Source organism: Amblyomma mixtum, chromosome 2 (assembly GCF_055824585.1).
Source record: "Amblyomma mixtum isolate Tamu chromosome 2, ASM5582458v1, whole genome shotgun sequence".
NCBI classification, from domain to species: Eukaryota; Metazoa; Arthropoda; class Arachnida; order Ixodida; family Ixodidae; genus Amblyomma; species Amblyomma mixtum.
The window spans coordinates 89,470,248-89,494,279 of NC_143013.1; the positions used below are offsets into that span (position 1 = coordinate 89,470,248).

The 24,032-nt window shown below is 48.2% G+C and overlaps 2 protein-coding genes and 1 long non-coding RNA gene across 3 annotated transcripts in view; all 3 read left to right on the top strand.

Moving 5' to 3' along the window:
* Nucleotides 1–739: 739 nt before the first annotated feature.
* On the top strand, nucleotides 740–1,919 carry LOC149360087 (uncharacterized). Its single transcript, XR_016288307.1, has 2 exons — nucleotides 740–937; nucleotides 1,803–1,919. It is a non-coding gene; the product is annotated as an uncharacterized LOC149360087 (long non-coding RNA).
* Nucleotides 1,920–4,459: 2,540 nt separating this feature from the next.
* barc (RRM1_TatSF1_like and RRM2_TatSF1_like domain-containing protein barc) overlaps nucleotides 4,460–24,032 on the top strand; it is a 43,075-nt gene continuing 23,502 nt past the window's right edge. Inside the window, exons 1-3 of the mRNA XM_089572165.1 lie at nucleotides 4,460–4,871; nucleotides 6,965–7,157; nucleotides 11,929–12,128. Coding sequence (XP_089428291.1) covers nucleotides 4,725–4,871; nucleotides 6,965–7,157; nucleotides 11,929–12,128 — 540 coding nt within the window. The 5' untranslated portion in view covers nucleotides 4,460–4,724. The remainder of the gene's footprint in view (nucleotides 4,872–6,964; nucleotides 7,158–11,928; nucleotides 12,129–24,032) is intronic.
* LOC149360089 (uncharacterized) lies at nucleotides 17,406–23,403 on the top strand. Its single transcript, XM_089575306.1, has 2 exons — nucleotides 17,406–18,827; nucleotides 23,350–23,403. The coding sequence occupies exons 1-2, from the start codon at nucleotides 17,619–17,621 to the stop codon at nucleotides 23,401–23,403; spliced, it is 1,263 nt and encodes a 420-aa protein (XP_089431432.1). The 5' UTR covers nucleotides 17,406–17,618.

The window sequence follows — 24,032 nt, forward strand, 5'->3', positions numbered from 1 at the left end:
CCCATCCACGTGGCTGGCGCTGGAATGCCCGCCATTGTGGCTTCCAATGGCGGTGTCAGCCGTTTTGACTCGATCTGAGATAGCTGTACTTGAAGCTTACGCTTCTCTGCCCTCTCTATCTGTAACTCTGTTTCTAGAGCATCCATCCTTAGCACTAGTTCGCTGTTCGCCCGTTCAGCCCTGTCCAGGCGTGCACCTAATACGCAGAATTTGCACATAAAATCTGCGCCTTCGGCCTCCTCCACTGAATCGAACCGCGTTTCTTTTAAATTCACCGATTCCTCACACTCCATACATCTAACCTTCAGTAACTTAACCATCGTAGCAACACTCGATTATTGCTTGCACCAAATGCCCAGATATCTACACGCTCAAGACGAAAACACTTGAAAACACGTGCAAAATCAAATAAAAGTCTGGCTACCGCAAATGCCGATCAATCACTTGGAAAAAAATAGCTATCTCTCTAAAAGTTAACGCACAAAAAAAACACTGAGACAACTGTCGGCCAAATAGTCCCGGCCGAAATTAGGTCACTGACCTAAATTCTATTCCTTAACCTGCACTTCCCCTAACAGCCCAAAAAACTAAACGCACTTTTAAAACTATCAAAGGAAAGTACTCATCTATTTTACGCAGACGCTCTCGCAGTCTGTCCGGTCCCGGTCTCCACGCGTGATCCGAAGATGTTTGTTTTACTCGAGCGCCGCCTACCGCCGACGCCATCTTGGACTGATAATTTGCAGCCGGTGGGCTGCAGACGAAGCAGCGTGCGATCTTTGAAAGTGTCATTCGCCCGTTTTATTCCTTCCAAGCCTAGAAATTTTGGGTGGGCGTTCGCCTCGTGTCCATCCTCGTTTGTGCTATGCCATTAGCTCCTGCAATAACCAACTGGGAGCAAGCGACCGTTCCTCAACGCAGCGAACGATCAGCATCGGTGAGTGCCATGCTCGCAGTTCACGCGTGCTTTTTTGTCGCCGGTTGCCTGTAGGGCGAATGCGGCACGGTGTTGCATGTTAGAAAAAACGCAAGCAAAATGTGTTGAAACACAAGATCGCAGGAGAGCAATGAATATCTAGTTTTTCGTGGAGCGCAGTTTTTCATGAACTCTCTCGCTGCCTGCTTGGACATGGCGAGTGTGACAGTTTAGATGCTGAGCTTGCGACAGAGTACCCCGTTTACAAACTGAACATTTTGGAAACAGCGAATACATGACCGAAACGAATCCACTTCTGATGATTAGAATGTTGGTTTGCGGAGATACGCGCGATGAAATTGAAATTCGGCCCCTCCTGCCGCTTGCGTAGGGCTGTTCGTACTACGAGCGATACAAGCCAGTTGACTGAAAGCAATTCGCATTCTCGCCTTCTCCGCTCCCGCCAGTACTCACTGGTGCACAAATACCTGAAAATGTGCAGTTACACGATCTAATAGGTTGGTACGTTAATGGAACGCTATTACCACTTACACTGACAGGCAGAATCGCCGCACCTGTGTTGAGAATTCCAATCTCAATCGGATCGGGGCACTGCTCAAGTCGCTGCGTTTGTTGTATCTCTGGCACGGTTATGCATAGTGTGGATTTTTTTACAGTGCATTCGATGCGATATCAGTCGAATAATTTATTTCAATGCGTGGCAGAGTTTACCGTCCTGTGCATGCCGTGTATTTTTTCATCTTACATTGCCATGGCTGCATTTTTCCTCACTTTGCAGTTGGGTAAAAGTTCATGTCGCCGCTTCTATCATGCCATGCTGTGCAAATTAAATTAGTGTCACTAACGACATGTTTATTTTTTTCAGGTGGCGATCCCCACACCCTCCCGATATTGACGATCATGTGGGGCGGCGAAACGAAGTGGCCAAATTTGTGAAGTCCTCACATAGTGTACTGCTGAATTAAAAGAACTTTGCCAAGGCCGTCCAAATACTTGATCTCTTAAAATTATGCACAGATTACAGTTTGGTAACCCAGGCGCTGCGCTTCGTTCCGCGCCCGATATTAGGCACAGGCAGTGGGTTTGTTTCTGTCTGCATTTCGTTCACAAAGTGCGCTAACGTTTAAGCTTTTTGTTGGCGCAAGTATCTTGATCAACTACGCCCACTGCCAATGCAACTCGGGACCGGCGGAAAAGCGGTGAAGAAATGGACACCGCAGACGTGCTGAGACCTTCACATAACATGGTGCACGTAAATACTGGGGGCGTTTGTTTTTTTCTACTTTCGTCGACTATTTCCGCAACCGACAATAAAACAATGATGTCTAGAAGACGTTGGTGTTTCGTACAACATTGCTGCTTTTGTTGTACAGACGCAAACACGCGCTTGACCGGTAGCTAAGCAGCCACGGCCGTTGCTCCGCGCGCCGGATTATCAGCCCAGGGGAAGACGGCAACAGTGGGGTGTCGCGCAGCGCACGTGTTTGAGAGTATTTCTCCCTCTCCTGCCCGCTCCTCGTAAAATGGTGTATAATTACGGCCACGGAGATAGAAGGCTTTTAGGAGGCGCAACTCCAGGCCCCCGCGGCCGGCGCGGGCGGCCAGAAAACGTCACGTGGAGGAGAGGAAGGGAGGTCGGTTTCCGTGGCGCGCGGTAGATGGCGCTCACGCGCGGTGCCCGCTGTGCCCGCTTGGGCAGCGCGAGGTACCGCGCTGCGCGGTGCATGGCGCGGTTTCGGGACGATTCTATCTCCGTGGGGACGGCGGAGCGTGCAAAAAAAAAAAAAGCAGTGCGGGAATATATTGGCGGGGTGTTACAGGGAACCCCTCCGTTTGTGGTCTGGGGCCGCTGATAGGGTATCAAGAATGTTACCATTCCAGCCGGCTTGCACGGAGAACGGCGGCTAAGTAGTTGTAGACGCCGTGCTTGTAGCTGTGGCTAAACTAGCCAGCTCACGGACGGGCTCACATTTTTTTTTTAACATTGCACCGCTCCCTTTTCATCCCCTGCGGTCACAGGGACGCCGAAGTGGGCTTCCAAACGCTGTACTTTCCCTGTAAGGCGGGTCGAATCCCACGATGAACGAGCCCAGCTGGCTCCTTATCTCCCCTGCCTCTTTAGCTGCAAGGGCATCACAACGCTGTCACTGCTAATTGGGCACTGCACGTATCGATACGGCTTCGTGTCACCGAGCGGCCTCTTTCATCTTGTTGTGGAGCGGTCCATTGTAGCTAGTCATGCTTGAGCTCTTCTATTTGGGTATTCGGGTCAAAATGGGCTAACACAATGCGTCGCTGCCCCGGTCAGACTGTCTTGAGAATGGCGAGCAAGACAGCCCTGCTTGTGCACAGTGACGGCTGGGAAACGCCCCCCCCCCCCCCCCCCCCCTCACTCCCTGCAGAGGAGCTCCGCCAAATCTTTTAGCAGCTTCGGACACAAACTGGCGGAAGACACAGAAACCAAGAAAAAATAAAAAATAAGGAATACACTGTAACACGTAACACCCTCGAAACAGCGAGTGGGGTCGTGTGTTCTAGTCTCCAGAAGCTGTGTGACCGGCGTGGTAGAGTGCTCTCGTTCGAGTCCTGGTCTATATATATCTCCGTGGACCTGGTACGTCTTACTGCCTCGTTATAGCATACGATGGGACGTAAGTGCTTTGTTCCGAACTGTAATAGCGGATACAAGTCCTGCAAAGAAAGTGTCATCTCCTTCAAGGCTCCCAGTGACCAGCAGCGATGTGTATCCAACGAATTTCTTTCAGGACCATCAAGTAAAAAAGGGCAGCCATCGCGCGCGGCAGTGCTCACCAATAGGCGGAAGAGCGCCAAGCCGCAGGAAACATCAACGGTTAGAATTCGAATGTCGATTGCCTCCCGTACTACGAAGCCACGTTTTACCGCACGATAACTTAGGGCAGCATGACATTATTGTGAAGAAAATGTTGGCCGCGCAAATGCTCTCCCGCGGAAGCACTGAAATGCGCGCGACGGCGCGAGCGCGCGTCGTCCTCGGGAACCTGACGAGGGCGGCATCCGGCGGCGGTCGAAGGAAGCAGACAGCGCCTGTGACTCTCTGCGGTCGCGGGAGAGAGGCGACTTTCGCCTCCTAAATGCTTCTATCTCCGTGATTACGGCTCAACGCTCTAAGGCAGAGCACACAAAACACGCAGCCTACACCTTATATTTCTGCTAAAGTATGCGAACATGATGTTTGAGAATATTTCACCTCAGTCAAATTCCTGCATTGCATTCTGAGTAAAAATTTCAAAACTGTGCAATAAGAATACAGTACCTGCACATTGAGTTTCGGTTTCGTTTCTTATTTAGAACTATTCTTTGCAATGCTTATTAAATAAAACAAAATTATGGTTGTTTTTAAATTATAAATTGGTACCAATATTATTTTTTGAGATATTATTAGTTTATTTTTATTTGCTGTTGCCTGTAATTACTTCTTTCGTCTGTACTTAGCGAAAATGAGTAGCCGCGTCTCTGGCAAGCAACGCTGTTCACCGCCATTTTCATTGCTGTCGGTGCTGTTGGTGTGTGTGTGCGCGTTTACAGCCGGCGTAAACAACCGTTTTCGTGACTGCATCTCCGTGCTTTTCGCTTGTTTTCCCCTGAACTTGCCTTCACTGTTGCTCCCGTACCAAGTGCACGCTATATCTGCTCTTTGACGAGCATGAATCTGTGATCGTCGCACAGTTCATCACAAGTGCGCTGCCATCGACTTGGCCAGTGCTCAACAGTGACTGCGGAGCTACGGCCTCGTCAACCGTCAACGATGAGCGACGAATTCGAGCAGCAGTTGGCGCTGGAGAACGCGGAAAAAGAGCGCCAGCAGTCTGGCTCAGATCCCTACACTTACGTGGACCCCAACGACGGCACTGTTTACGAGTGGGACCATGAGAAACACGCATGGTTTCCAAAGGTCTGATCATATTTCGTTTGCGTTGGGGCGCTGTTCAACTCGCAGCGCGTATCTTTAGGTGACTCCTTGCCGGCGCGCATCACGGCGCTTTATCGAGGCGGTTGCGACTGCTTTTGGCGGCACAGATCGTGCATGACGTGAAGTGCGATGTTGGTGCAGTGCTAATTGCCTTCGACGGGCGATTGTAATCAGTCACGTTTCATCCTTCTTTTCTTTTTTTTTTTTTGCGTAAAGCACTTCTTCAGTGTCCACATCTTGAATAAAAGTAATGGGATTCCTCAGACATGTCTTATCTGGGGAGCTTTTCTTGAGCGTTAAGACGGGATATTGCGGGTTCGGGGCGAACACTTGCGCTTAATATCCGTGTCTGGGCGCATGGCCTTTCATTTGCTTGTTTCGTCCTTGGCATGGGGACTTGCAACGTCGCCGGTAATAAAGAACTGCTTTCAATGGGAAATAAACGAAAAGACCGAGCGCTGCAAAATAGAGCCTGGGGTAAAAAAGAGATCGCAGCTGAGTTCACAATCCTCAAACTGTCATATAACTTCTGTGCATAGTTCATTTGGTGAGGCCGTTTTAATTTTTTAGATTTTCAAATGTGATCATTTCCTCATATAAGTCTCGGATGAAGTTCGCTTACCAGCTCCGGAGGAAACTCCATAGTTTCTTCAGTGCAGATCTTTTTTTTATTCTTAATAGATTTTTGCCAAAATATGAACAATGTTGCCATTATTCATGTGGTAGTAAAATGTTGAGTTCATGTGCTTGCAGTCACTAGAGCCTGGTTCCTAATTATGCTACCACATGTTTTGTCACTGTTGGTGGTCAGTTTCTAGTATCAGAGTCAGGAAGGCACAACATTGCAGCAAATGTGCACTTGCTTTCGTTCAGTGCTTGAAGTTTTCATTACAGTGTTTACTGGCTGAAACAGGCCTATTTCTGTCTCATGTGAGAACTTTGAAACTGCAAACTGTGCTGTGCGTCTTGTAAGCACTTGACTGGGTAGGGAAACCACAAATGTTTATTAAACTCTCAAAACTGGCATGCACTTTGACGTGATCATTTATTATCCTATTTGCTCTATATCGTTGTGAAATATGCTCATACATTTTAGCACTGTGCGATTACTGTAGTGTTTGTTTAATCCTGAAGCCTGTCTGGATGTTTATTCTGAGTGTTGATCCAATTCTTAGAAGAATCCCTCAAGGTACAGCAGATTTGTAGCAATGTAGTAGTTACTCGTTAGCATCCATCGAAGCATAGCCATATGGCTGTGCTGAAATGGATGCTGATCAGTAATTACTACCTTATTATTCTGAGTGTCTACTGTAAACAAGATAGACTGACTTGTCATGGGCTCATTGTGAGTGCATTTGTTCTCTTAAAGGGCACAGGCGCGAAAGTTAATGCAAGTCCAAAGTGTTATTTATTTCCTTGGCACACATGAATGCATTCCAGGAAGTTTCAGCCACAGACACTGAGTAGAGCATAGTTTAATTTTCAGCGTTGGTCAGCAAGTATCTTCAGTGTCTCCATCTACGTGTAAATCGGCATCACGTGTCTTGCCTTTTCAGCAGAACAAAATATTAGGACATCTCTGTATCCATCTGTCAGTTATCACTTACTTAGAACCTTAGGCTGTATGGTTGTACATGGTTGAGGTTTGAGCAAACAAACTTCTCCTCGCGCCACGTGTTTATGCCGACATAATCACTGGTCACATAATAGCTTGAATATGACATGACGCAAGAACTGTGCATTGGCACTGACTGGACCAAACTGAGGATAAAAATGAGTTGTAATTAATTAGTCATATTGCGCTGTAGCTTTCTGAGTTTATTTTGTTGATTACTAAGCCTGTAGCTGTCTTTCAAGGGAAAATCACCCGTGCAAAACATTATGTCTTTGGAATATGCCGCACACCAGCAGCTTTTAAAATTTGGGCAACTGAAGTAACACTGTGAGGCGGAATACTGGTCCTGTCACTGAGATTGTCAGATTTTGTTAGTGTTGGTAAAATGTAAAACATCTTTGTATCGCATGATGCACAGCAGGCAGCATGGTGAAGTCACTTTGGTGCTGCTCCATATCAGGTGACGGAGGACTTCCTGGCGGCCTACCAGGCAAACTATGGCAACACTGACGGGGCAACTCCTGAAGGTTCTGCTGATGCCAGCAGCTCAAGCAAAGAGGCCTCTGCGACGGAGAAGCCAGCTGGTAGCTCACACGATTCTGCGGAGCATCCAATGCAAGCCAAGTCGGGCAAACCAAAGCCAAGCGAACCAAGTACAGTGGTGTTCTTTTAATCTTCCTGTACATGGAACCTTTAAGATTGCTCTATCATCATCATCAGCCTTACTACACCCACTGCTGGGCAAAGGCCTCTCCCATGTCTCTCCAATTAACCCTGTCCTCTGCCAGTTGTGGCCACCGTATCCCTGCAAGCTTCTTAATCTCATCCACCCACCTAACTTTCTGCCGCCCCCTGCTACGCTTGCCTTCGCTTGGAATCCACTCCGTTACCCTTAAGGACCAGCGGTTATCTTGCCTTCGCATTATATTTGTTATCGTTCCATCGTTAGCGTTATGTTATCGCTCTATGTTTACAGTCAAACACAAATGTTCAGTGGAATGCATACTCTGTGATACAAGCCAGATGTACAGCTACATTACACTCAAGTGCAGTGCAATGTGTTCTTGGAAGCTTTCAAAAAGGAAAATTCTGGCATACAGTATTCCAGTTCTTTTTGTAACAAATTCTCGACATAAAAACAGCGCAGCAGACTGGGCCAAGAAGAGAAGACACAAACACAGGTGCTGCATGTTTCTTCTCTTCTTGGTCCCGTCTGCTGTGCTGTTTTTATGCAAAGAATGTACCAGCTAGCCCGGCTTGTTCCTCTCTTGCAAATTATCGAATTGCCTATGATGTCTGAAGTTAGACTCGTATACAATGCTCTTTGTTTTTCCACCAGATAACAGGTAGTTCGTCGACGAAAGGGCAAAATATATTTTGGAAGGACTTGTATTTTGGCGTGTTGGTTCATAACTTTTTAGGAGGACACAGGGGCGCGCAATAAAAGACACGGACATAGAAGTAGACAGAGACGAGCGCTTACTATGAACAGGCTTTATTCGACGTAGACCGTTAATATACCTTCGCTTTACCCAAGCGCCACTGTGCGGTAGTAAGCGCTCGTAAAGCCTCTTGATAGTAAGCGCTCGTCCCTGTCTACTTCTATGTCCATGTCTTTTATTGCGCGCCCCTGTGTCCTCCTGAAAAATATATTTTCCACAGTTATATAATTTCTGTGGATGCACTGATGGAGCATAGTGAGGGATATACGAGAGTACTGCAATAGGCTCGTTGGTTTGCCATAGATTCACATGGAGGACAGCTTGAAAGAGCAGGGCTAGTGACTACACAATACACTCACTGACTGACAACTGTTTTTGCATCTCTTTCTTCAAAAAACGTACAGCAAGGTTCAGGCCAGAACAAATCTGATCAAGTACAAACATTAAATTGAACGTTAAGCATTTAATAAGCTGAAAATGTAAATAGGCAAGAATCCTATCTCCGTCTCGATTCGACATGATCTCGCCAGAGCTATTCACCACTTGTTTACAGGAGGTATCCGGAGGCCTGGGTTGGGAACAGTTGGAAATAAGAGTTAATGCAGAATACCTAAGTAATCTGCGATTCGCTGATGGCGTTGCCTTGCTAAGTCACTCAGAAGATGGGACAGCAAAACATGATAGATGAGTTAGACAGGCAGAGCAGTACTGTGGGTCTGCAAACTAACATGCAGAAAACCAAAGCAATGTTCAACAGCCTAGCAAGGGAACAGCAGTTCACAATTGGTAGCGAGGTGCTGGAAGTAGTAAGAGAATATGTCTACTTAGGGCAGGTAGTGACAGCTGATCCGGATCATGAGAGTGAAATAACGAGAAGAAAAAGAATGGGGTGGAGCGCATATGGCAGGTTCTCTCAGATCATGAATGGCAGTTTACCAATATCCCTGAAGAGAAAAGTAAACGACAGCTTTATCTTACGGGTACTCACGTATGGGGCAGAAACCTGGAGGCTAACAAAGAGGATTCAGCTTAAGTTAAGGACAACGCAGCGAGCTATGGAAAGAAGAATGATAGGTGTAACGTTAAGAGATCGGAAGCGGATGGAGTGGGTGAGGGAACAAACGCGGGTTAATGACATCTTAGTTGAAATCAAGAGGAAGAAATGTGCTTAGGCAGGGCATGTAATATGAAGGCAAGATAACCGCTGGTCTTTAAGGGTAACAGACTGGATTCCAAGGAAGGGGTGCGTAGCAGGGTGTGGTAGAAAGTTAGGTAGGCAAATGAGATTCAGAAATTTGCGGGAATGCGGTGACCGCAACTGGTGAGGGACAGGGTTAAATGAAGAGGTATGGTTTAATTTGTTTTATGGGGGTTTAACGTCCCAAAGTGACTCAGGCTAAGAGGGGCGCCGTAGTGGAGGGCTCCGGAAATTTCGACCACCTGGGGTTCTTTCACGTGCACTGACATCGCACAGCACAGCCTTTGTCCTACAGTGGTCGTAGTCAGGCTGATGATGATATATATACAATTTCTTTCAAAGTTTTTTGATAGTGCCGTCACCGTGCAGTTCATTGCATACTCAGATAAGCCAGTTCTTTACAGTGCCGTAAGCTGTTAGTGCCGTATCACTGGGTTTCATGCTGGAGTAGTGACAAGGTGTCCGCAGAGAGAAAAAACTGCATGGAGGAATGTGCATTTGGGAAGAGGGCTAGGCACATGTGTGTGCGAACCTTTATGTCTTTCTCCCCACTGCTGCAGAGTGCATCGTTCACCATGGTGAATTGAAGCGCGTTGTTCGGCATGCTTTAGTGGCCACCAAAGTGATAAACTGTTGACATCGATGTAGCGTGGCACATCAGTTGCGTTACAAGGAGGGACTTGGATACAGCCACAGTTGAGGCGGAACATCATACTTGGGACACTATGTGTAGGCGTGAGGACACAGTGTGCAAACGTGTGGCAGGTCATGCACATGAGGGAATGAGCTCGGGACGCTACCCGCAAATGTGCTCCGAGACAAGATCCACCACTCCATGCGTGCACATTTCTCATACATTAGAGTGCTCACTGTAACCATCCCATAACATAAATAAGCACAGTCGCCGTACAGTTGTGTGTGGCATAATCATTGCATTAATCTTCTCATGAAGCAGCTAGGGCTAATCACTTGTACCCTGTGCACACATGCCAGTGAACTTTTGACATGAAAATCTTCACTACGAGGGTCGGAGCCGAGCTTTGCATATGCCGTGAAACTGAATAGCGAATTCTGCACATGCGCGAAACCGAGTGATGTCACGCGTGGCGCAGGTGGCCGCCGCCGCCTGACCTTTCGGCACAGCCGCGCGCTACTGCGCATGTGCGCCGCCTCCTCACCACCGCTACAACTGCGTGCTCGCCTCCTCGCCACCGTCTGACCTTTCGTTGCAGCCGCGTGTTTACCACAGTTACTACGCATGCGGAAGGAGGGCTATAGAACGCGCTTGCCTACACCGTTATCGTGGTGCTCCCAGTGCATTGTGCGCCAACTGCGACAGCCATGACGTCAAACAAAGCACAACTGCAGCTTTTCGCTTGTATATCCAGGCTTAACCAGAGCTAAGTCACTGCCAATTTTTTAATGAATGTATCTGAACGTGCATTACTGCACGCAACAGGCTTTTGATTCATTGCATTTTGTTTACATGAATTAGGATATCTTTTTTGCACTACCTTGCTGTTGAAGGCTGCAGTGCAGCTACAGAATTTTCAGTGTAAGGCTAGGCTATTGCATTTTGTGGACCTAAGGTAATACGTGTGTTTTCTCATCTGATCATTGAGGCATCTCCCAGTCTGTTCTACTGTCTTGCGTAGAGTCCCACACACAAAGGGTACTTATGTAGTACGACCTTGCCTCTCAACCTCAACATAGCATGTAAGATGTTTCTTCTTTCGGACAGTTCGAGTTGTACTCTTTAGAATTTGCCTGTTCCCTGAGGCCCTCAACATGCAGGAATTGGGACTTGCATCACAAATCTTGCAAATTTACCTGTCCCTGATAGCGCTAGCGTTATGGTATTGGACAGAAAAAAGCAGTTCACGCTGTCCCTTTCATGTCTTCCTTGTACAGCTGAACCCACTTTATTATATCGCGGTTGCGGATGTCAGGGAAACAAACTGTGGAACAAGTGAGGACGAAAGAAAGACTGAAGTGAATAATGCCACTGGCAGTAAGGGGCGTTGTTCTTTTGTGTCCCTGTCTCTGCTCAGATTTAGCTTACCTGATACAAAGTACAGCTCACCATTGATCCTGGGACTGTCCACTCTGGCTGTGGGTCCAAACAAGCTCTTAACCTTGTAACACTAACCAAATCATTTATGATTCTGAGTGTAAAATTGTGAAGTATTTTGATTTCTGCTTACCAAAGTAGATGAATTGATAGCGTACTTGAAGAAACAGTTTTTCCGACATAGATATTTATCAAACCAAGGTTAAAGTATCTGCTGCCAGAGGTGTAGCAGGCCTGTTGAAAGATGAAGTCCTGCTAAAGCTAACCCTAATGTCAAAACAGCATGAAATTTCAGTGCTGGTAATGCTGGGTTGTCATATTAAGGAACAGTTTGGAATTTCGCTCCGGGTTTAGTTCGTGCACCCAAATATTTGCGCCGTGTTTCATCTTCATTAGACGTGCAGAAATCATCCAAATTAACTTAATCTAATTATGCTGTAGTTATCTTTTTCTTGAGAAATCTCCGAATTTCTTACATTTACAGAATGAAGGCACCATTTGTGATGAAACCCTGGAAGTTAATTGCTTTTATCTGATGTTTTCGATACTTGGGCGTTATAGAGTGAAGGAATTTTTATGCCTTTCTCACCTGAATTAAATTTTTTGTAGGGGGTGGTATGAAAAACTTATGCGTCCGTGTGCAGTGCAGGTAACATCTGCAAAAGGGATTGGTAGCAGTGCCTGCTGAGGGTGTGTGGTGTCGCGTGATGCAGGCTGGTTTGAGCTGGACGATGCCCACAACACGTGGGTGTACGTGAGCAACCTGCCGGACGACATAGATGAGGAGGAGTTCCTGGAGCTGATGAGCAAGTGTGGCCTGCTCATGAAGGACGAGAAGGGCCACTACAAGATCAAGCTGTACCGCACGCGCGAGGGGGAGCTCAAGGGCGACGCCCTCTGCTGCTACATCAAGGTGACAATGTGGCACTTGCTGGGTGACCCATGGCGATTGCTTACTGCCTTCGATAGTGCCATGCTGCATGGCCATTTGAGTGACTTCTCTGGCATCCATCAGGACAATAGTCGATTACGTTGACAAAATTGCATGGAACCTTATAGAGACTGTTGAAAGGCCGTTTAAACAGTTTTCCTCGGCATGCTGTCTGAAGTATGGGGTGCTGATGACTGCGCTTTAGAGTAACGTTACTCATTATATATAACCATTATATGCATAACCATGACAGCCGCCATGGTGGCTCAGTGGTTATGATGCTCTGCTGCTGACCCGAAAGACGCGGGTTTGATCCCAGCCGCGGTGGTCAAATTTTGATGGAGGCAAAATTTAGAGGCCCGTGTACTGTGCGATGTCAGTGCACGTTGAAGAACCCCAGGTGGTCGAAATTTCCGGAGCCCTCCACTACGGCGTCCCTCATAGCCTGAGTTCCTTTGGGACATTAAACCCCATAGACTAACCACATAAACATGACAGGTGATCGAGCCTGTAGACGTAATTCATTTTCTAGAAGCAAAAAACAAAAAGAGCTCAGTCTGTGAAAAAGCTCCTAAAGACTTTTCTGCTCCCATTGGATATACAACTGTCAAGAGAGTTGCATTGGCCACAGTTGGTGCTTTCTTCAAGCGCTCATTCCTTGGCCTACTCTGCCCTGTGGCCAGCACTCACCTGGGTGGCATTCTCACTGTTCAGCAGGGGATTGCAGGTGGTTTTTGGTGACGGCATAATGTAGGATAGCAACACCAACGCCGTTTACACCAGGGAAAGTCCCTTGAACACAGCTGTTCCTGTGAAATACTGCATTGGGCTGTTGTAGTGCTGCCATAGTTGTGTAAAATGTTCTACATGAAGGAGCATGCATGGAAATTTTTTAGTGCAATTGCAGCATCTAAATCAAAAGAAAAGGCTTTAATTTCATGAACTGTATCCTGCAGTATATGAGACTAAACTTATCTTCATCATTGTGCTACACGGTTAGTATGGCGGCTTGCGAAGGTTTGTTTTTCACTGGGATTCGCCGCAGTGTGAGCTGACTAAAATTTGTTCATTTGGTTTAAAGATTGAGTTGTACATGTATGAGGGGCTAGCACAACACTTGCTGTATAATTTGATTAAGTACAATTGTCATTTCGCTGCATGGAGATTTACCTTCTTGGTGGATGGCAGCCCACACCCGATGCTGCTTTGGACACCCAGGTTGAAATGCCAGTGCTTGAAATGCCAACGCCCTCTGCACTCTTCCACTACGGGATGGGCTGTTTCTTTTGTTTGGACTTGACCAGGCAAAAAAGAAAGACCTGCCTTCACACAGAGTGCCAATATTAAAATCGGGCTGCTTTGTAAGAAGGAATTTATTTAAATATTTTTAGAAACGTTGGTAGCTAACGTTGCTGGACTCTCTGCAGCATGAAGTGTTAAATTACAGATTAAAAGTAATGTGTCATGGTTTGCTATGGTCACAGCCAGATATATTACTTTCTGTCAAAGATGCACATGTTTATGGCTGTGTACCTTTAATAAAAGAAAACTGCACTAACCATGTGCAGAGCTGCATAGTGACTACATTTTGCAACCTTGTGCAGAAGTATAGAGGCACTGGCCACTGACTAAGTGGGAGAGATCGCCTGACAGTTCGACCTTGCCGAGAAAGTTAAAATTTATGCCCTGAAATTTTATGCAAGCAATGTGGGTGATATGCTGGAGGCAGCAATGGCCACATACCACCATGCGGCCTCAGCTGACATGCTCTCAAACCAGAGGCCGTGTCCAAGCAGCCTTGACTTGTGCTGCTAGCAGAGCGCTTTGCCACCAGAGTGATCCACCGCCCAATCATGAGTACAACCCAGTGGTGGAACTGCTGCGCCAATTGCGCCAAATTGCGCCAAATGGGAAATCCTGCTACATGCTGCTACAAAATCGGTTTTTTGCCTACTTTTGCACCACGCCTGCGCCGAAATATCTCTGAATAACTCCAATAACTCTGCCGAGAACGAAACCGAAAAACATTTCCGTGAAACCAAAACTGATGTCTGCTGGCAACACTTCCGGCAACGCATCTGCCGGGAGCCACATCGCCATCGCTGCTTTGCAACCGAAGGTGAACAAAGGGACCACTGTCAGCGCACTGCCTTTGTGGATGGACACTTCACGTCTTCGATGTCTTTGTCAAAGCTGAAAGGTAACAAAACTTATGACTAACTTATATCGGGCAGAAAATCCAGCTGCCATTCCTATGACCAAGGATTAATCAGAGCGGTGAAAGGATCGCGGAAGCGTCAGCTGCAACGGTTGGAGGCGGATGCAGGAGAAGAGACCCGTGCAAAACAAGCGAAACAAGACTGTGATGTACAGTGGTGAGCAGCCTTGTCTAGAGCGCTCGGGCGGTGCACTTCCTTGCAAACAAATCCAGATTTTGTGGCAGCCTCTAGGGTCCAGCTGCAACGCTTGCACGGAAGTAGCGCCAGATAGCCTCGTAAACAAAGCAGGCATGAAAACTTTTCCCTGTAATGAGGGGCTGCTCTCTAATTTCGGTTTTTGTTACCAATTGCGCACTGCTCAAGCGCTCTAGACAAGGCTGCTCACCACTGTACAGGACAAAGACACCCAGAAAAGAGGTCAGAATGAAGAGAAGGTACAAGAAGAGATCAGACTGGCCAGGAATATGATCACCAATGCTGAGCTGCTTTTCACAAAAGGTGTCAAGTCTAAACATTTTGCAGACGTTGAGAGTGGACAAGCCCTTCTGAAGAATGGACAGGAAAAGCTCGCAGCGGCACTGTCCAAGCTGGAGTGATCAAGAAAAGGAAAGAAATAGTACCTGAAAGGTTGTTTTAAGAACGGTATCATTTTTTATAGTTCTGTTGAGCATTTCGTTATGTCGCTCTTCTGAATAAAAACGGCAGTGTTTTTAGGAGAACCTCCTGTTTTGCTTATTTTCGGCTCTTTTTAAGGAACCAAGCACTTTAAACTGCATTTGGGATTGAAGCTTGCTCTTGCATGGCCGTGGTTGCTAAAAACGTCTGAGCAAACGCCTGTTCCAGAAATACAACAAAGCTTCTTTATTTAAAATAACTGTTTTTTGGCATGGAATTTTGGTACGAAGCTTTTTTTTTGTGCTACAAAAGCTCGAATTCTGCTACAAAATGCCATTTTTCCTGCTACAAAACTTAAAATTGCTGCTACAAACTGCGATTTCTTCTGCTACAAAAGCTGCTACAAGAAGCCAGTTGCCAGTTCCACCACTGACAACCTCTCTGATGTCTGTTGATGTCAAAAAGGCCTTCCGAACTTATTTAGGAGTGGCTTTCCGATACAAATCTTCTGCAACAATGCTGCGGAGCCAGACACATAATGACAGTGTGGCTCTGCACTCGTTTATCTGGTAATTTTGTCTGGTCATTGGTGCCAAGCGACAAGCACACTCCGTTTATTGCCATAGAGAGTGCAGTGGCTGAAGCAGTGATGCAACTGAACTCTAAGTTGAGGGAAGCCTCGGCACGTGTACTTCCACGTCCCACAAAACTGTTAAGAGTTCCCTGAAAGCTTGTGAAAAGCAACTGTCATATTGTCGATATGTGACAGGCTCCGAGCAGAAACATGCAGCCTTCAGCACATTTTTGCGGCTTGCAGTAGGGTGCCATTGCAAAGATATGACATTTTGTTATGAGATAAAGCACATTCATGTGTTTAGCGATGCTTGAATACGTTGAGTTTTGTTTGTATTTATATTTTAATGCTTTTTTATGTCGCTGTACATACTTTCGGTAAGCTTTTCCCAGCTTTTGTGCATTTGATTTTGTCCATTCTTGTTTTGTTCGAAAGCTGGCTGCCTGGAAATTTCAATAAGGGTGCCCAACATTACCTCAGTGAGCTATGAATTTTTTGGAAGCATAAAGGAAACTTACCCTCCTTTCCATATGTGAACTTCAGGAAACCATAACTTTAGTTGCAGATATGGAACAATAAAATTACTTTATTGCATTCCTTCTTGAAAGCAGAATCTACCGGTCTAAAATCTGTCAAGACCTTTACAGTAAGTTTTTCTCAAAGGTGGCATTTAATAAAGATAGACGTCATGTTTGAAATCAGCATGTTAAGATACGTCATCCATGAAATTTAAATTTTGCCAAGTTCAGTAATAAAAAATTTTGTTTTAAGATCTCCTTATTTCTGCACCTATGCTAGACCAACTCACATTGGGATGTACAGTCAGGCCGGAGTGAAACGCGAACACAGCATGTCAAGAAAACAAAATATTTTACTTGCCTACTTTCAGCTGAAGTGTACAACTAGTCTGATTCATGTGTCTGGGTAAAGGGCCTACTGGAATGCATAATCAAAAATAGGTTGTAAAGGAATATCTCGCTGCAAAGCAGAAATGTATGACATATGCGTGTTCGCGTTTCATTCCGGCCTGACTGTACACTGTGAAAATGCACAACATGACAATCACAATATGGAATGCAGAACGCTATTAGAGGAGGACCTTTTGTTAATGTGGGTAACATTGGATGTTCGATACAATGATGGCAATAAGGCTTTTGGCCTGTGTTCTGCCCACTTGCTTTAACATTCACTTCTGTAACTTAGGTGTACCGTATTTACAAGCTTGTAAGTCTACCTATATTTTTTTTTTAAATTTGAAAATCTGAAGTGAAGGGCGGGATCGACTTACAATTGAAACAAAAACATGCCACCATAAATAAAGCCGAGACAAATGAGATATCAGTGATGCTACAGCGTGGTGGCAGTTTTATGTTTGCTTTACAGCCGCTCTACCCAATAGCATTCAGCTATTCTGCACGCTTGTTGGGAAGGATATTTCATTCTTTATTAATATTATTATTATTATTTTTTTTACATTTAAGTGCTTATGTGAGTGTCGATAGTTGATGGAAGGGTCGCCGTTCCAGTCACGGCAAATCACAACAGCACCGCCTCTGGAAGTGGCAGTGCTTCTGGGAAGTGTCGTTAGCTGATGGAAAAGCCAACACCGCTCACGCATAGTTTCTTTTTGGCTCTGTGTGATTCATTTGACCCGACCGCTGGCCAAGTTCATGCTGTTCTTGCTGTAGCATGCTTGTGACCTGTGCACTCGCACTTAGGCAAGCCGAGCTGTCGATGCAGCAGTTTCAGCAGACATGCAGCAGCCATTTTGCCTAAATACTATGGATGCCACCGTTTCTTTTCTATTTTTTTTTTTTAAGGATAAGGGTATTACTAATATTGTTACCGATGGACCGTGAACGAAGAAGTGGCGGTGCGCTGAACGACGACGACGTTGACAGTTGGTAGCTGGGCCCTCGGTGTCTGAGCTGAGTGCTGGCCATCTCAGAGCAGCCGCCAACACAGACTTACCGCCTTAACATCCCCGTAACATCTTTTGGTGGAGGTCGCGGGTTCGAGCCGACATGCCGACGAGCCGACGAGACGACGGGCCGAACGGGCGAGATGACTACCGACCCGGCCCCTCCGTCTGCGCCTGCCACGCCAACTGTCGTCGTAGCCCACCCTCGCGACCCGGGCACATTCTGCGGTACAGATGGCGTGGATGTCGAGGACTGGCTCTCGCTCTATGAGCGTGTTAGCCAGCACAACAGGTGGGACGCCACGCTGATGCTGGCCAATGTGATATTTTATCTTGCCGGCACCGCACGCGTGTGGTTCGAAACCCACGAAGAAGAGATTGCCACGTGGGATGCCTGCAAGCAGAAGCTCCGCGACCTGTTTGGGAAACCAGTTGGCCGTCAGCTTGCTGCCAAAAAAGAACTTTCAGCTCGCGCCCAAACAGCCACCGAATCATATATTACATACATTCAAGACGTCTTGGCACTGTGCCGAAAGGTCGATCCCAACATGACTGAGGACGATAAGGTAGGCCACATTCTTAAAGGCATTGCCGACGATGCCTTCCACCTCCTTCTATGCCGGGACTGCTCTACGGTTGACTCCGTTCTGCAGGTGTGTCGACGCTTCGAGCAGGCCAAGCACCGGCGCATTGCACACCGCTTTGATCGCCTGCCTAACACCGCTGCCAGTTCCACGTGCGATGATCTGCCGACACTGAGGCAGCCTTCAAACCCCGACAACGTGACTCGCATCGTGCGCCGTGAACTGGAGGCCCTGGCTCCTGTTACGACCAACGCGCCCTTGTCGGACAACACCCTGGCCACAATATCCCTTATTCAAGCTGTCGTCCGCCAGGAGGTCGCCAACTTGGGCATGCCCTCCAGCCATCGTCCCGTCGAACCACGGAGTGCGAGCCCCATCTCTCCCGTGGTCGCTACTGCTACGGCCCGCAACACCTTCGTCCCAAGTTACACAAGGTATCGCAATCCCGATGAGTGGCGTACTCCTGACGACCGGCCGATCTGCTTTACGTGCTCGCGCGTAGGCCACATCTCTCGCCACTGCCGCAGCCGTTGGTCCGCACCTCCCCGACCTTTGCCCTACGTCGACCGCCGTTATGACTATGGACCCCGTCGCTTCACGCCTCGGAATGACCCACCCAGCGCCGAGTCCACACCGCCTCCTCGCAGAACCAGCCGCTCTCCCTCTCCGACAGCCCACCGTTCCCGCTCACCTCTTCCGCACCTCATCGTGAGCGTCACCAAGAATAGCACCTACCTCCCTGTCCTCAACTTCAGCTTGTCACCACAAGTTCTTCCTGCAGGCATATCGCTTGCTACTTTGTCTTCTCACTCCGACTGTACCGTCACTGCTCTCTCACCTGGACCGCCTTCTACTGTCTCTCAAGCGCCCGACATCCCGTCCAACGTTCCGCAATCCATTTCTGCGATGATTGCTTCTGACCTGAGCCCCGAGCATGCACAGGATCTTCACAACCTTTTGGTGTCCTACACCGACATTTTTGACTTCGCTTCTGCTCCTCTGGGTCAAACATCAGTAGTGACTCACCGCATAGACACCGGCGATGCAAGACCTATACACCGGAGGCCTTATCGTGTGTCGCTACCAGAGCGCCAGGTCATCCAGCGGGAGGTGGACAAGATGTTGGCCAACGATATCATTGAGCCTTCAAACAGCCCTTGGGCATCTCCTGTCGTGCTCGTGAAAAAGAAAGACCAAACTTGGCGGTTTTGCGTCGACTATCGTCATCTCAACAAGGTCACGAAGAAAGACGTCTATCCCCTTCTGCGCATAGATGATGCCCTGGACTGTTTACATGGCGCCCGCTACTTTTCTTCCATCGACCTTCGTAGCGGGTATTGGCAAATCTCTGTTGACGCAAGAGACCGCGAGAAAACAGCTTTCGTCACCCCTGATGGCCTTTACCAATTTAAGGTCATGCCCTTCGGCCTTTGTAACGCCCCTGCCACATTTGAACGGATGATGGATTCGTTACTCCGGGGCTTCAAGTGGACGACCTGTCTTTGTTACTTAGATGATGTAATTGTTTTCTCGCCCTCTTTTGAAACCCACCTGCTTCGCCTTTCGTCCATCTTGGCACTTTTCCGCCGCGCAGGTCTTCAACTCAACTCAAAAAAATGTACTTTCGGCCGCCGCGAACTGAAAGTCCTCGGCCATTTGGTGAATGCGAGTGGCATACAACCTGACCCTGATAAAGTTCGTGCCGTCAGTGCTTTTCCCTGTCCCCGCTCGCAGCTTCATCGGTCTCTGTTCCTACTTTCGCCGGTTCGTCCCGAACTTCGCAGCCGTCGCTCGCCCTCTCACCAATCTGTTGCAGAAAGGCGTTCCTTTTTCCTGGGGCCCAGAGCAGGCTACTGCATTCTCCAGCCTTATCGCCGTCCTCACTAACCCTCCTGTATTGGCCCATTTCAACCCGTCTGCCCCGACTGAACTTCGCACTGATGCCAGTGGTCACGGAATTGGCGCCATCCTTGCTCAGCGACAACGCGGCCAGCACTGCGTGATTGCGTACGCCAGCCGTCTTCTTTCTTCCGCCGAGAAGAATTACTCTATTACAGAACGCGAGTGCCTGGCTCTTGTTTGGGCCATTGGAAAATTCCGCACATACTTGTTTGGCCGCCCATTCACTGTTATCACCGACCACCACGCCCTGTGCTGGCTCTCCTCTCTCAAGGACCCTACTGGCCGCCTTGGCCGGTGGGCATTGCGATTGCAAGAATACACCTTTTCCGTGGTTCACAAGTCCGGTCGCCTTCATCAAGATGCAGACTGCCTGTCACGCTATCCCGTCGATCCTCCTTCTACAGACTGTGAGTCGGATGCCTGTGTCCTCTCCATCTCCGACCTCTCCCACATTGCCGCCGAACAGCGCTTGGATCCCGCCCTCACCTCTCTCATCGACCGCGTCAGCACCGACCGGCGCGACACTTCTCTGGCCCGGTTTTTGCTCGACGGAAACACGCTGTACCGCCGCAACATGCGACCTGATGGCGCTGAGCACTTGCTCGTTGTTCCCCGACACCTACGTTCCACTATCCTCAAACAACTGCATGACGCACCTACGGCTGGTCATCTTGGTGTCTCCCGTACGTACGACCGCGTGCGCCGGCGTTTCTTCTGGCCTGGTCTATACCGCTCCGTCCAACGCTACGTTGCCGCTTGCGACGTCTGTCAGCACCGAAAGAAGCCCGCTGTCCTGCCGTCTGGACACCTGCAGCCGATTCCCATCCCGACCGACCCGTTTTCTCGTGTTGGGCTAGATTTACTTGGGCCCTTCCCGGAGTCCTCCTCGGGGAACAAGTGGATTGCCGTCGCCACCGATTATGCCACGCGGTACGTGATCACTCGCGCCATTCCAACCAGCTGCGCCACTGACGTCGCTGACTTCCTTCTGCACGACGTCATATTACACCATGGCGCTCCCCGTCAACTCCTTACCGACCGTGGCCGCTGCTTCCTCTCCCGAGTTGTTGACGAAATCCTTCGTTCGTGCTCCGTTCGTCACAAGTTCACCACTGCTTATCATCCTCAGACGAACGGCCTAACGGAGCGTCTCAACCGCACGCTTACAGACATGCTCGCCATGTACGTATCCGACGACCACCGGGACTGGGACATAAGCTTGCCTTTTGTCACCTTCGCCTACAACTCTTCGCGCCATGATACCGCTGGTTACTCGCCCTTCTATCTTCTCTTTGGACGAGACCCCTTACTGCCCTTCGACACTCTGCTGCCCACAGCCGGCCCTGTCACTACATATGCGCATGACGCTATCGCCCGAGCAGACACCGCCCGCCAGGTTGCTCGTCACAAGCTCTCCGCCTCCCAAGAGGCTCAAAAACACCGCTACGATGGCCTGCACCGTGATGTGCGCTACCCTGCCGGATCTCTCGTCTTGCTGTGGCTCCCATCCCGTCGTGTGGGGTTATGTGAAAAACTTCTGCCGCGCTACACAGGTCCTTATCGTGTATTACGGGCAGTGACCGACGTCACGTATGAAATCACGCCGCTGCACCCAAAGTCGACGTCCGCTCCACTGAAGTCCGACGTCGTTCATGTAGCTCGCCTCAAGCCCTATCACCCACCATCGACATCGCACGCCTAACACGCACCGGGACGTTGTCTTCAGCCGAGGGGGATAGTGTTACCGATGGACCGTGAACGAAGAAGTGGCGGTGCGCTGAACGACGACGACGTTGACAGTTGGTAGCTGGGCCCTCGGTGTCTGAGCTGAGTGCTGGCCATCTCAGAGCAGCCGCCAACACAGACTTACCGCCTTAACATCCCCGTAACAATATTGAGATGCATACAAGCTAGACCTAGTAGGAAAGTGGTACAGTCAAGCCCACTTATAACAATATTCAAGTGCCATGGAAATACCATTGTTATAACCAATAATTGTTATAACAGGGTTGTGCCGAAAAAAAAGAAAGGATGACAAACTTCAGAGCATTTATTGTCAGTAAATACCCAGAGGGGTTTTATTGTTCTAATGCCTGTAAAAGCTTGTTAAATCGAACTTCAGGGAACCGGAACAATGTTCACCGATGACCAAAGCACCGCCATCACTGCGCCACCTCCACGTCACAGGAATCAAGCCGGCTTTTTGGAAGCTATTCTTATGGGAAATTCAAGAAGCATGCAGAACCAAGGGTGCGGTGACAGCTGACAAGAGAATGCAGCCAGCGCGCTGCACTGACTGATTAGGGGTACGCACGGCGTGCGTAGCCAAAGCAGCAATGCAGCAGCTCTCCTGACGCGATGACGCCTGCCTCTTTTGCTTTCGTGGTGTTGCTGCGCCAGCTTAGTCCATTGGTCGGCCCCACACATGCACGCTTTTGTGTTTTAAGCATGGTTTTGCTGGTGTGGTTGTAGCATTTCTTATCTTTTTCTGTAATGGTTGACACTCAATTACCAGATTTAATTGTTATAACCAATAATGTGCCTTGACAGCATTGCTATAAGCAGTTTATTTTACCATAGAACACATGGCAAAGCTGATGGTGCCATGACCGACCATTGTTATATCCGATATATTGTTATAACCAGTATTGTTATAAGTGGACTTGACTGTAGTAACTGTGCAGCCTCAGAGAAGAGGGGGGAAAGGCTTGTTTTAGAAGAAAATAAAAGGAAAACTTTAACAAAAGGAGCATTAATAACGTGTCTGAAGAAGCTGAAAGCCTTTGTCATCCAGTAGGCATCTTCAACAGGGAAGGCACTGAAAAATACATACTTGATTTGTTTACAATGACTGCAAAATTTATTCCAAAGGTCAAAAGGAAAAAACTGCACTTTTTCAACAGTGCTAAGTACTCAGCAGTTGCGTGAAATTTTCAGTATTATGAAAGAAGTTTCATTGTGAGTAATTTAAATGCTTGATATTTACTTTGATTCAGCAAAATAGCTTGTATGCTCATTTCAGTTGATTGTAGTTTAAGGTAACAGCCCTTCAGACTCCCCTGAGGTTTACTCAAGTGGTATTTCACTTCGTGACCATCCTGGTTTGTGGCCTGACTAATCGATTGTACTGCTTCAGTTTAAAAGGTTGGCTTTTTGCTGGAGATTTGCCAAGCCCACAGGGACATGTCTGAAAAATCCGCCCCGGCTCGTCAGCTTTATGCTGGTTGTAGCTAATCACAGGGAACTGAAGGGGAATGAAAAGAGAAGTGACAGGGCATTCAAGCAGCAGAGTGCCCTTAGGTTGCTCGTGCTAGCTTTGCTTGGCAAATCGGATGAGCGGTGTCTGGAACATGGACTGCCACATGTGCAGCCTTGCCTGTGTGCTCAGCTGGGTGGTCCGGTGTGCAACGTCGCTGGCTGGTGTCAAAAGGGGGCGGGTTAGTGGGAAGCACTGGACATGGATGTTGTTTGCACCACCTCAGGTGAAGGTGCTTTTTGGAAACTGTGATGAGCAAACATAGTGTAACCCACATGGACACTTTTTAGGAAGTAGGCAATGACTTGTTCACAACTGATTTTCGTCATTTCTTGACCTGTGTGGGATGCTGCATTGTCTCAGGGCTCAAAAAGCTTCAAAAAGTGACTGGTCTTGGGCATCTCTTTGTGGGGTGTGCCATCTGGAAGTAGCCAGCAAAAGCTGTCGCCGCATGTAGTTTCCTGAAAAGTATTCTTTCTTGTTAGGCATGAAATGCTTTTAACTCCCGTTGTCGGCAGTGTGGTGACGTCACGCCAAGACCGAGAGCCGACATCCGGGCACTGAATTCCACTCATCCGGGCACTGAAACGAGAACATCCGGGCACCGTACGAGATTTAACGAGTCTCAGACGTGATCTTTTAAGGGCTTTGAGAGAGGGCCGCTTAGAGCAAGAGGGGAGCTCCAGGGCGAGAAGGGCTTTAGGCAGAATTCCGCGCCGTCCCCAAGGATGGCGCTGCGGTCCCACACTCACGCATGTAAAAGACCGGCCGCTTGGCCTTCAGATGCGCTGCATATACATTCTTGTAAGGCCTGC

What these genes read in the sequence shown, in the direction of transcription:
- LOC149360089 (XM_089575306.1), top strand. Translation starts at nt 17,619, where the DNA reads ATGACTACCGACCCGGCCCCTCCGTCTGCGCCTGCCACGCCAACTGTC. An exon ending in ACTTCAGCTTGTCACCACAA is followed by an intron (nt 18,828 to 23,349) that starts GTTCTTCCTGCA and finishes CTGTGTGCTCAG; the next exon opens with CTGGGTGGTCCGGTGTGCAA.